The following is a 12,530-nucleotide window of genomic DNA, read 5'->3' on the forward strand; positions in this document are numbered from 1 at the left end:
AAACCAACTACCAAAATCTTGGATTTTCTTGCTTCTGTACTGACCATATGCTTCAAAGATGCAATCTGTCCATCAGAGCTTCTTCCAATGCTGAATCGCTAATGCTTAAGCTTGAAGATGCATCGCTGTCAGAATCATTATTGGAGCCAACGTTTTTACCATTCTTATCTGCTCCACCGTAGATTTTGCGCCTATTCAAAAGTTTAGATGCTTGCATTTTTTGAAACGCCCTAAGAGTTGTTTCTTCTGTATCAACTTCCGTATATGCTTGTCTTCTAAACGATTCCTTATTTCCAGACAATGAATGCTTTATTGTTAGATCAGGTTGTTGTTTGTTCGCTTCTTGCTCCTCATGGTAATTCTTTTTCATTCTAGCTTCGATATGTTGTTCCAGCAGCTTCAAGTGGTTGGCAGATAATTTATAGCTTCTCTTCTTCAAAAAATACTGGGGGGCTTCCAGATTTCTGGAAAGTTCGTCCCAATCAATCTGATCTTGATAGTTATCTAGTTTAGATATAGTTTGCCATAGTTGTTTCTCTTTGTCTCTGGTCCATACAAACGGGATTGGGTCCTTGAATTGATCAGGTCTCTTGCCATGCACTTTTACATATACTAGAGTATTCTTGTTATTCATTTCTGAAAATCTTTACCTTACAACCTCCTTTGAATTTGAAGGCATTTTTGTTTTACTCGCTTGACCTTTATTTTCCTGACATCAAATTCGTAATAGTATTACAACGACGTTCTTTTAACAAAACTTCCATAATTCTCAAGTAATGCAGCCAGGTCAGAAGAATTCTGTTCAACTTAGAAAATTGTGATCGAATTAAATCAGCTGAGCTATATGAATATCCTGAAGATGTTCAAAAATGTCTGATGATGAAACTATGGATCAGGCACTGCATTCAACTCTCAATCCAGAGCACATACATTTGCAGTTGAACGCTTATGACTACTACATGACCAAACCTGGCACTCTCGACACAAGGCATGGCAATAGCCTACCACTGAACGAATACTTGAAGGTACCGGTTATTAGACTTTACGGCAGTTTATCATCAGGCCACCAAGTCCTGTGTCATGTACATGGAGTATTCCCGTACTTTTTTTTAGGATATGATGGTAAAGAAACAGATAAGGGAAGTACTGTAAATCAAAAATGTGCTCAGTTACATTTGCAACTGGAGAGTTGGTGCTGGCAGAAAGCTGACCAGAAGAGAAAGAAAAGGGACGTTAAAAATAACGGTAAGAGGCACTCAAATGGTCTTACGTATATTTCTAATGTTTCAGTGATCAAAGGAGTACCTTTTTATGGCTATCATGTTGGATGGTCATTATTTTATAAGGTATCTTTATTAGAGGTCGGGTTTGCGAATAAGTTGGCTGATGGCATACGTGATGGTTCAATATTTGGCAGACAAGTAAACTGCTATGAATCGCAACTACCGTACTTGTTACAATTTACTACCGATTTCAATTTATTCTGTTGTTCTTTGGTGGAGCTTGAAAAATGTTTTTTCAGAACTCCTCTTCTTAATACTGCTCTTGAAATGGACAAACTGTTGTATACTGATGAACTGGAAAAATTTATCACTAAATTTTGTGATTTGAAGAATAATGTTCTATCTGACAAAGATTACCCGAGAATTGGGAATGGATTGATTGAAATTGATGTTCTCCCGCAATTTATAAGAAATATTGATGATTCTCAGTCTAAACAATTACATCATGAATTTATCGAACTATTGGAAGACACCTCTAAATTACTTTGCAAGCCTTACGTTAATTCGACTAAAACGATAATGAGAGATTTAGAGCTACAGCGAAGACTGCTTTCGCTAAGTACTTACACTGCTGCACCCTCAATAGATCGAGTTACCAGTGCTAATGTATGGCAATCTACAAAGCAATACGCAAGTGATTTTCAAGATGCTATGCGAAGATCAGGCACGAGGAACTCAAAACTACCTGATATAGAAAGTTTTATCAGCAATGACGAATCCTTTGAAAACATAAAAAGTCCAACACAATCTTTGAATGAACTATGGCCAATAACTCCAAATATCAATGTTCTTGAGCCTTTAAGTAATGAACCGCATGATTTGATTGATACAGTAGAGCATAGGTACAGTGTTACAGACCTCAGTGATGATGAGGACAACAAAGACGAAAATTCAGATCTGAGTGATGACAACTTTGAGATAAATTCTGAAAATCAAGGAAAAACATCAAAAGAAATGGAAGGTCATGTAAGCAAAAGAGTTCCAACGGATATGTCAATGACGCAGTCAATGGCAAAGAGGATAAAATCGCAATCAATCTCTACAATGAACGCTGCGGACCAAAAAGACTATACGAAACACTCAAGGAGAGGTATAAAGTATGGGAAGAACTCTTTCATTTATAAATCTACTTCTCTGAACTACGAAACTATTACGAAAGATTTAGAAATGCAGGGCTACCCAAAGATTGAGTATCTAGGACCATATTTTGGAAATCCTGTAGATTTAAGAGAGCGACCGTACGTTTACGCTGGAAAAAGATTTGAAATAACATCTAATCATTTGTTTAGCAGAATATCTGTACCTTTTGAAGATGAGAATCTCGTCATGGACGCAAGAGCGAAAGAAACAGTTTTTTCGTCATGGAAGTATTTAACGAAAGCACCTTCGTACATGGAAGTGAAAAAAAACTCAAACCATCAAGCGAGTAAAATTTGTCCTCTTTCCCACGTCAAGAGTGCTGCGTCCAAGCTTGATTCATATTTCAAAACTAATACCGAGGAGAAAGAGAAGAAGAAAAAAAGCAGTGCAGTTTCAGCGAAGAATGCTCTTACTCATTTAAGTTTGGAAATTCATGCACAAACCAAAGGATCGAAATTACCTGACCCGCAGAGAGACAGAGTCGAAATGATATGTTGGTGTTTAGAGAAGGAAACGTTTTCTTTTGACCTTGGTATTTCTTATGAAGGCATAATGGTTGTTAAGAATTCCGATATCAATCAGCAGTTTGAGAGAAAAATTCAGCAAGCTGCCGGAAGAACGCCTATTGCCTTCTATGAAGATGAATTTGACATGTTTGATGCTCTAATTGACCTCGTTTTGATTCTCGACCCTGACATTCTTTCTGGCTTCGAACTTCACAATGCTTCTTGGGGCTACATTCTAGAAAGGTCCCGAAAAGTTCACCATTTTGAGGTTGCAGAGGAATTATCAAGAGTCAATCACAATGTCAAAAAAGTAGTAAACGATTTTTGGGGTTACTCGCATGCCTCTGGGATCATGGTGCCGGGGAGGCACATGATTAATGTCTGGAGGGCTTTAAGATCTGAGCTTAATTTAACGCAGTATACCATAGAAAATATAAGCTACAAGGTATTGCAGGAAAGACTTCCTCATTTCTCCTTCCAGGACCTTTCCAGTATGTGGAGAGGCCACGAAAGTGTATCGAAAATCAGGACCGTCATCAACTACTGGCTTACTCGTTGTCGTCTTAATATAGCTCTGCTTCAGAAACAAGAATATATTCCAAGAGTAACAGAGCAAGCGAGATTGACAGGAATAGATTTTTACTCGGTTTATTACAGAGGATCACAGTACAAGATAGAATCGATATTAAGCAGAATCTGCAAATCCGAAAATTTTCTTATGTTAGCTCCAAGCCGAAAGCAGGTACAAAAGCAGAAGGCGCTCGAATGCGTACCGTTGGTAATGGAGCCAGAATCGGCCTTTTACAAGAGTCCTTTGGTGGTTTTAGACTTTCAGTCATTATATCCTTCCATTATGATAGCGTATAATTACTGTTATTCAACTATGATTGGAAGAATTCGTGAGCTGCGTACGAATGACAATGAAATTGGTGTAACTAAAATCTCTTTGAGAAGGAATCTACTCACACTATTGGAAAAGCATATCAAAATTGCTCCAAATGGCGTTGCTTTTGTAGATCAATCAGTTCGTAAGTCAACTTTGGCAAAAATGCTAGAAGATATACTCGATACGAGGTTTATGGTCAAGAAAACAATGTCTGATATGGGTGATCGCAATGCTTCACTGAAAAGAATACTTAACAGTAGACAATTAGCTCTGAAGTTAATAGCCAATGTGACTTATGGTTATGCATCTGCTTCTTTTTCTGGGAGGATGCCTTGTTCAGACTTGGCAGACACTATTGTTCAAACTGGAAGAGAAATATTGGAAAAAGCTATTGACCTCATTGAAGCAAATTTAAACTGGGGTGCTAGAGTTGTTTATGGGGATACCGACAGTTTGTTTGTTTACCTTCCCGGAAAAACCAGAGAGGAGGCGTTCATTATTGGACAAGAAATGGCAAAAGAAGTAACGAAGTGCAATCCTGCGCCCATTTGTCTAAATTTTGAGAAGGTCTATCATCCTTGTTTGTTACTCAGCAAGAAAAGATACGTTGGCTTCAAGTATGAAACAGCCGATAAAATGCGTCCTACTTTTGACGCTAAAGGTATTGAAACGGTAAGGAGAGATGGCCATCCAGCTCAGCAAAAGGTTACGGAGAATTGTCTCCGAATACTTTTCGAAACGAAAGATCTATCCCAAGTAAAACAATATGTTCAGAATGAATTCAGAAAAATGCATCAGGGACGTATACTGGTCCAGGATTTTTGTTTTGCTAAGGAAGTCAAATTGGGATCGTATAAAAGTGAAGCGACAGCTCCCCCGGGTGCTGTTGTAGCAACTCGTCAAACTGAACATGATCACCGTGCAAAACCGCAGTATAAGGAGAGAGTTCCATATGTTGTGGTTAGAGGTCCACAGGGGGCTCGTCTTCGAGATCGCTGTCTCTCGCTAGATGAATTTTTCGCTGATGAGTCTTTAGAGCTCGACTCCGAATACTATATTACGAAGACGTTGGTTCCACCACTAGAAAGACTATTTAACGTCCTCGGTATCAGTATTGCCGAATGGGCCTTCGAAGTTCCAAGACATATTAATACTATAAGGAGGCTCGAAATAAGTAAAGTTGCAGGTGCTGTCGCATTTGTTACCTGTACAAACTGTAGAGAAGAAAATGTTGGTGTTGATGAACTGCTATGTGAGAAATGCCTTCATAATTCAAAAGAAACAGCTGCCCGTCTTACGCTTAAGAATATCGCAAAGGAAGCAGATTACAAAAATATATCTACAGTCTGTAGAACTTGCTGTTACAGATATTCCCACGATGCCAATGAGGTGACGATGGAGATTTCCAGTTTGTGTAACTCGTACGATTGCCCTGTGTTTTATAATAGGCAGAAACTCAAGACATATCTGAATTGCAAGACATTTCTAAACATAAAAAATGCACTAGACAAGATCAATAAATGGTAAAAAGGTCAACAGCTCAATATCATGTAGCTCTATGACAAATGATGTATTTATTTAAAATACGCTATGCTTTTTCTCGTAAATAGTTCACCGAGCGAAAATTTTGTAATGCTAAAATAATGGATATATTGCATGGCACATTTGTAAGAAATACTTAACTAAGCCATTGAGATATATTAGAATTCGCTTATATCAGCTCTTCTGAATATGCCTGTATCGAAATCATTGGCAAAGGTCCAAAAGAACCTGAAAAGTGGAGGTAAAAAGCCAACTATTCACCCCAAAGGTAGAAAATTTCAACAGTTGGCGAGGGCATCTCTTCGTGAAAATAAGATAGCAGCTAAGAAAAAAGCGCACAACGAACGTAGATCACAGGAGCTGGCACGCATCAAATTCATTCAAGATGTTATCAACATTGATTCATTAAAAGAGAAGCCCACTTTCACTCACGAAGAATCGGCAGTATTCATTCAGCAATTCATATCAAGAGATGATGAAGAACTGGATAGCTTGAGGAGCAAAAGGAAAGAGAACAGACCACCTGCGAAAAAACAATTGTTACTCCAACAGAAAAAGGACTCAGAGATGCAAGAGTTCGAAAACGGATTCCTCTGTCCTGATTTAACTGACGAGAAAAATGTTAAATTCTTGAGAAAATGGAATAATTCATTTGGAGCTTTGAGCACGTTGAAGCTTGTTAGAATTAACAGATCAGGCGAACAAGTAATAGGAGGTAACACCAACTTGTCACCCACAAACGGAGACGTTGACATGGAATAAATGCAGCGAATTCTTCCTCATTCTGGAGCAAAAGTAATTTCTTTACGATCTTTAATCTCGACTGAATCTTCATGCTAACCTTTTTTTTCATGAAATTGAAATGTACCATAGCCTAATATTAAAAAGAGTGATGTCCATAACAGAGCGTTAAAGTTCACCGATGCTATTTTTTGTGCACCTCGTTTCGAGGATGCTCTTTGAAACACGAGACTTTTGGAGTTGTCATAGAGGTCCCCAACAAGTTTCCAGCCTTGAGTTTCGAAATTTTTTATCAAAGAGAGAGTTTCGTCAGGTGGAAACCCACATTTGTTAATAACACCGAATAGATCTTTGTAATTTATATTGAATATACTATTATCGTTTCCTGGTGGTATATAATGTTTTGATTTTGCTTCCAAATTGTATATCAGTAGTTCTTTTGGTTCACTGTCTAAATTGAAGGGGGTTCCTAATCTAGTGTTAGTAAAAAGACTCTTGAAAAAGCCTTGCCTACTTCGTGTAAAGCTTTCAGCTCCACTGCCAAACAACAATTTACCTGGCGATGGCTGTTGTGCATTGGCAAGCCTTTGCTCCCAATTGTACCGTTTTTGGTTTTCCCACGCGTAATGTCTTCTTTGCTTCGTTTCAATCTCTGCCTTTTCAAGAAACTTTCTCAATGATTTAATATCGATGTCCAGCTTTTCAGCCGGCACGGTATCCGTTACTGTTGCAGCATGAAGACCTTTGAATTGCGGGCTGTTCAAGTAGTTTGAACTCTTTTCATCATGAATGCTCGCTTGGATCACATTTCCCAGGTGATCCACCTCCTCTGGATGAATTTTTAGAAAGGGTTGGTAAAGTCTCTGGCTCTTCGAACCAACCTTTTTTGTAGTTTCATATTTGGGGACTGATACATTGATAACACTGGTGTTTTTAACCGTGGAAATAACTTTGTATATATCATCATCTTTTATGCGTCGCTGAAGGATTAGGTTATATAATGTCATCAGTGGGTTTTTCCTGAAGTCATCACGATTGCTGTTGTTATCAATCAAACAGTTCAGCGCTTTGAACTCCAGCGAGCCCGCAACAGGCGAACAGCAATTTTCTACATCTCTAAAAAGGTTTTCTTTGAACCTTTTGACTGCTTTATGCTTGTTTAAGTCTGGATTAAAAACACTAGACCAGCCTTGAGATCTCGCAGTTGCTTGGGCATAGCATCGAAAATTTAAACTAGATAAACTAGATAAACGAGTCAAATTCTGCAAATTGCACACAGCAGCATTGAAGGAGCCAAATGAAGCCATTAGCTGAACGTTTTTTTCCGTGATTTGGCATGGCAATCTCTTGAGTACTGCAATATTTATTGAAAAAATCAAGCCTTACAAAGAAATTTGAGCAGTTAGAAAAAGAACTAAAAGTAAATAAGAAAAAGCTTTCAGAGATTTATTGCAATGCCTCGTGAATTGACAACGTTGGATAACATTTATGAGAATAATATAGGGACATTGGAGGTGTTAACAAACGCCATCTTGCCTGTAAAATACCCTCACGAGTTCTTTGAAGAATTCTTCTCAAAGGGCAAGAGTGGAAAAAAGGATACATTCTTCGGCCAATTAGCCTATTATAGTGAGGTTCCAGTTGGTGCTGTTAAGGCTAAATTAATCCCGAACAAAAAAGGGGGTGTTCTCCAGCAAGGTGTTTATATCGAAGTTTTGGTTGTACTAGAGCATTATAGATCAAAAGGCATTGGGCGGACGCTCCTAAATTATATTGAAAAAGAAAGCAAGAGGCATTTCCAGCATGATATATATGTACATGTTGCCTGTGATAATGAGTTCGGCATTGAGTGGTATAAAAGTCATGGATTTGCACAAGAAGGCGATATCATAAAGGATTACTACAAGGACACCACGGGCTCACCAGATTGCTTAGTGCTCAGAAAATACATAGCTTAAAGTGGTAACAAAACATATATGAACTTTTTAAATGCATACACTGTAATTTATTTTGTATACTTGTGTCGTCTAGATATTTAATAGCTTAGTAGCCTGTTGTCAAATAGTACAGTTCTGAATTTATTTCTTCTCATCCACTGCGTCCTCTTCAACTTCAGTGTCTGTGTCAATATCAGTATAATCACTATCACTGACTTCATCTTCATCATCTTCATCATCTTCATCTGACTCTTTATCTGATTCCTCGTCTGTTTCGTATTCATCTTCTGTGGCCTGCTTATATTGTTCTTGTGAATCACGGACTTGCATGGCAACAGTAAAATCTAAATCTGAAGTAAAATAATCCGTAGATTTAACAATAACTCTAAAAAAGACGTCACCAGTTTCATTCGGTGCAGGTTGACCCAGTGGAATTTTAATGGTTCCAATTTCCCAATCTTCAGGCTTGAAATTATCATTGTTTAGCTCTTTTATTTGACGTTTATCGAAATCTTTTGTTAAATTTTTCAGTGACAATCTTTGGATAGTTACCGGCGTTTGTAATAACTTACCATCTTTTTGTAAACCTACTAGGCAGCAAATGCCATCACGTCTTTTAGTTGGGAAAAATGGAGCATATGAATACGGAAGTAATGGCTCTTTCAACATTACTGCAAATGGATCCTTCTGAAACTCAAAGTCCTGGGGTTCTTCCATCATTTCTTGTGGAAAGTTTTCGGCCGGAATAGCTTTATGTTTTGCAGAGCGAATTAGTAATTTTATGGATAAATGAGGAGTTGATGCAAGTGTTACTTGTGGTTCTCCTGGAACTAGAAATTCTGCTTTCAACAATTTCAAATTTGGAATGTTTGATGCAACGGTCAACGTTTCTTTTAAATTCTTTTCATCACTGATACCTAAAATTTTTGATATTTTAGCATCTTCGTAGGTGAAAAGCTTTCCTAAAGTGCAAACTTCGTCAATGGAACCTTCCGAGAATTTTTTTCTGTCTACATGAGGTAACTGGAAAATTTGGCGATACGGTGAATGAGGAACTGCTTGAACAATGCATTTAAACGTCTCCAAAGTCATGTTGGCAATATCTGTGTTTCTAAATCCACATGATATATCTAAAAGACCGTGTAATAAAGAATGACACTTTGCAACAATTCTATAACGAGCATATCTTCTAGCTTTATCTGGTTCCTCTCTACGGTTCAGATGATCATGAAGCAACCCTTCGAAATCGGATTGCTTGAATTCCGGATAAAAAATCTTGAACTCTTCTGCATGAGACAACCAATTTATAATCAGATCCACAGTAACTACCTCGCTTGGCTTATAATTAATCAACCTATCAACAAAATAAGATGCAGTCTTTACATGAATTCCCTTTTTAGTATGCAATTGGGTTTTTGACCACCACTTACTGACAAAATACGGTAAAATGACACCTAATAGCGCTACATAGAATAAAACCACAAGCGGAGAGCCCACACCATCGACCAAAAATCTTGGCAATGCTATTCCATGTGTCGTATTTTGAGGGCCATCAGGATGTCCGTACCTGAGAAAATTCTCCTTTGTAAGTTCATCCGTTAGTGCTTCATAAGCCTTGGTGATTTGAACGTAGGCCTCTTCCATTACTGTTCGCTCCTCGGGGCTGAGATCCTTTGAGAGCTTATCTGGGTGAAACTTGACGGAGAGCTTTCTATAAGCAGATTTAATTTCTCTGTCATTGGCATTTATCGAGACACTCAAGATGCTGTATGGATCAAACAACCCGGTGGCTGCCTCTACAATCGCATCATTGTTCATTACTCTTTGGACTATGCTAGCCACAAGGAACCATCCTACTACAATTACAACGTTTTTAACATTCAATATGCCCCGCTTACCCTTTCTGTCGAATACCTGACGGAACCTTAGTACGTCCCTGCTCACCAATGCGTCATTGACGTTCTCTAGTTGCTTTTGAATCAGATTTTGATCCGGGTCGTCAGTGTCGTCCACACCTCCGCTCTTGCCAAGCAAAAGTTTGTGCACTTGAAGAATGGTTAACGGTATGAGAACCATTAATAGCAGCGTCAGAACGAAAAAAGGCCACGTTTCGCTGGACTCATCATACTCGTAACTTTGCGGCATGGCTAACAGCACACAGATCTAGCCTGGAAAACAAACTTGATCTCTGTAACTGCTAAATTAATACAATTATTTTCTTTTGTATCATACAGACTTCTCCAGATCAAGTTTCTTCAATTGCCACCTCATCACAGCGCTTAACTACGACGTACTAAGTGACATGTGATATTGAAACATCGTTTAAGCTGAAGCAGAGCTCAACTGAGTCTGGAAAGCTTCTTTAGATGCTATATAAAGATTTGGTTACTAGCTAGGGCGAAATATAATTTATGAAAGAGCTGCTTTTGTTGTTTTTTGTTCACATGTGCTGTATTTGCAGAATTTTTCACCTGCAAGGCAGCGATTTTTCATGTTAAAAAAGTTCTCATTGAACTTTCAAAAGATGAAAAATAGCGGCAAGAACTATATAACATTGACGATTTGGTCAGTGTTGCGAGTCTTCAGAGCTCTTTTGGGAGTTTGTTGATTTGAGAGACTAGTTACTGCTTTTTTGGAACTGTAACTATGAGTGGCTTTCATAATGTTAACAATATTAATCTGATGGCACAGCAGCAGTCGATGCAAAATAGAGTCAAGGTTGGCATTAAGAATTGGCAAAATGCTACCATTCAGGATTTAATGAACTTTTTGAGTCGAAACACACGTGTCTCTATAGTGGATGCTTCAGTTGAAGGCCAAACGGTTATAGGATACGTTGCAAGTAAAGCGGATGCAGATTCTTTGATGAAGTGGAATGGTATCAGATTCGCGGGAAACAATTTGAAGTTTGAAATACTGGACGATAATAGTGGCACAGGTACATCAAACACGATCACTTTGCTCAAAAACTTTTTGTTACGTAGATATAAGACAGAGACAAAGATGCTAGATCTCGGTAACTTGCATAACGATCCAGAACTTGTTCAAAAGGGATTATTCTCGTCAATTTCAACACAGTCAAAGATGTTTCCGGCTCTAATGAAACTGGCATCGAAAGAGCCTCAGTTAATTGTTGAAAGCATAAATTTGTCGGATAATAATTTGAAGGATATAACCGGGATTGCATCTTTAGCTCAAACCTTCCCAAACTTGCGGAATTTATGCCTGGCAAATAACCAAATATCAAGATTTCGCAGTTTAGAGGTCTGGAAAAATAAATTCAAAGACTTGAGAGAATTGCTTATGATGAACAACCCCATTACAACCGATAAATTATACCGTTCGGAGATGCTAAGACTCTTTCCAAAATTAGTTATTCTGGATGGTGTAGTTTTAAGGGACGAACAGCAACTTACAAGGATATATTCCTTACCAATGAAGCTACAACAATTTTTTTTTGAGAACAATGATTTGGGTTCATCATCAACAGATTTTGTCACAAATTTTTTAAATTTTTGGGATGCAGATAGAAACCAGCTTTTGGGCTTATATACACCACAATCCCAATTTTCTCTCTCTGTTGACTCTTCTATGCCCTCTTCTTCAGTAACAGAGTCTGATCAGAATCCTTCTTTTGGTTATTACTTATCCTCCTCTCGTAATATTAGTAAAGTTTCCAGTGAAAAATCAATACAGCAAAGACTAGCCATGGGACAAGAGGCGATAAGTAAAAACTTCAAATCCATACCAAGGACAAAACATCATTTACAAGATAAACCTAATGAATATTCCATGGAGGTAGTCTCGTGTCCACAAATCAGTGGTTTCATAATAACTCTACATGGGTTTTTTGAGGAGACTGAAAAACCAGAGATTGACCCTATCAAATCAAATGGTCCACAAAGGTCCAGAAGATTCAATCACGGTCACAATTCAACAAATAATAGATTATCCAAAAAATCCTTTGATAGAACTTGGGTTATCGTTCCTACGGGTACTGGTGTTGTTATAGCTTCTGATTTACTAACAATTAGAGCATTTGCTACCCCAGCATGGTTGCAAGATCCTTCACAGTTTCCTGCAGTGGTTCCACAGACTATAAATCCTTCCCAACCATTGCAAACTGGAATGCCTATAGCTGCCCCAGGTAATCAGGCAATGGCAGCGGCAATAAATCCATCAATAAGCACCGGATCTGCTATTGGAAGTGCGCCCCAGTTATCTCCAACTTTGCAACTTCCGCCAGATGTTCAAGCCCGTTTGAATCCCTTACAATTAGAGATCTTAAACAAATTGCATCTTGAAACAAAACTCAATGCGGAATATAGCTATATGCTTGCTGAACAAAGTGGATGGAGTTATGATGTTGCAATAAAAGGATTTCAGAATAGTGTTAGTAATATCCCGAGAGAGGCCTTCATTCAATAGTACTCTGGTATCCTCAAAAAGATATTAAATGAAAATATAGATGTGTAAGAAATGAATTTTGCATTAG

At 38.1% G+C, this 12,530-nt stretch overlaps 7 protein-coding genes across 7 annotated transcripts; 4 read left to right on the forward strand and 3 right to left on the reverse strand.

Annotated features, from left to right (window-relative positions):
• Positions 1 to 52: 52 nt before the first annotated feature.
• On the reverse strand, positions 53 to 634 carry ATG29 (Atg29p; the record flags this gene model as incomplete). Its single annotated transcript, XM_037286518.1, has 1 exon — positions 53 to 634. The coding sequence occupies one exon, from the start codon at positions 632 to 634 to the stop codon at positions 53 to 55; it is 582 nt and encodes a 193-aa protein (XP_037142413.1).
• A 235-nt stretch (positions 635 to 869) lies between these two features.
• REV3 (DNA-directed DNA polymerase) lies at positions 870 to 5,342 on the forward strand (the record flags this gene model as incomplete). Its single annotated transcript, XM_037286519.1, has 1 exon — positions 870 to 5,342. One exon carries the CDS (start codon positions 870 to 872, stop codon positions 5,340 to 5,342), a length of 4,473 nt encoding a protein of 1,490 aa, XP_037142414.1.
• A 204-nt stretch (positions 5,343 to 5,546) lies between these two features.
• On the forward strand, positions 5,547 to 6,119 carry TMA16 (Tma16p; the record flags this gene model as incomplete). The annotated part of the gene is made up of 1 exon (XM_037286520.1): positions 5,547 to 6,119. The coding sequence occupies one exon, from the start codon at positions 5,547 to 5,549 to the stop codon at positions 6,117 to 6,119; it is 573 nt and encodes a 190-aa protein (XP_037142415.1).
• Positions 6,120 to 6,193: 74 nt separating this feature from the next.
• Positions 6,194 to 7,405, reverse strand: MRX4 (Mrx4p; the record flags this gene model as incomplete). The annotated part of the gene is made up of 1 exon (XM_037286521.1): positions 6,194 to 7,405. One exon carries the CDS (start codon positions 7,403 to 7,405, stop codon positions 6,194 to 6,196), a length of 1,212 nt encoding a protein of 403 aa, XP_037142416.1.
• A 147-nt stretch (positions 7,406 to 7,552) lies between these two features.
• NAT5 (peptide alpha-N-acetyltransferase subunit NAT5) lies at positions 7,553 to 8,056 on the forward strand (the record flags this gene model as incomplete). Its single annotated transcript, XM_037286522.1, has 1 exon — positions 7,553 to 8,056. The coding sequence occupies one exon, from the start codon at positions 7,553 to 7,555 to the stop codon at positions 8,054 to 8,056; it is 504 nt and encodes a 167-aa protein (XP_037142417.1).
• A 120-nt stretch (positions 8,057 to 8,176) lies between these two features.
• On the reverse strand, positions 8,177 to 10,180 carry SEC63 (protein-transporting protein SEC63; the record flags this gene model as incomplete). The annotated part of the gene is made up of 1 exon (XM_037286523.1): positions 8,177 to 10,180. One exon carries the CDS (start codon positions 10,178 to 10,180, stop codon positions 8,177 to 8,179), a length of 2,004 nt encoding a protein of 667 aa, XP_037142418.1.
• A 501-nt stretch (positions 10,181 to 10,681) lies between these two features.
• MEX67 (Mex67p) lies at positions 10,682 to 12,463 on the forward strand (the record flags this gene model as incomplete). The annotated part of the gene is made up of 1 exon (XM_037286524.1): positions 10,682 to 12,463. The coding sequence occupies one exon, from the start codon at positions 10,682 to 10,684 to the stop codon at positions 12,461 to 12,463; it is 1,782 nt and encodes a 593-aa protein (XP_037142419.1).
• Between the last annotated feature and the right edge of the window lie 67 nt (positions 12,464 to 12,530).

Source organism: Zygotorulaspora mrakii, chromosome 1, assembly GCF_013402915.1.
Source record: "Zygotorulaspora mrakii chromosome 1, complete sequence".
Classification (NCBI taxonomy): domain Eukaryota; kingdom Fungi; phylum Ascomycota; class Saccharomycetes; order Saccharomycetales; family Saccharomycetaceae; genus Zygotorulaspora; species Zygotorulaspora mrakii.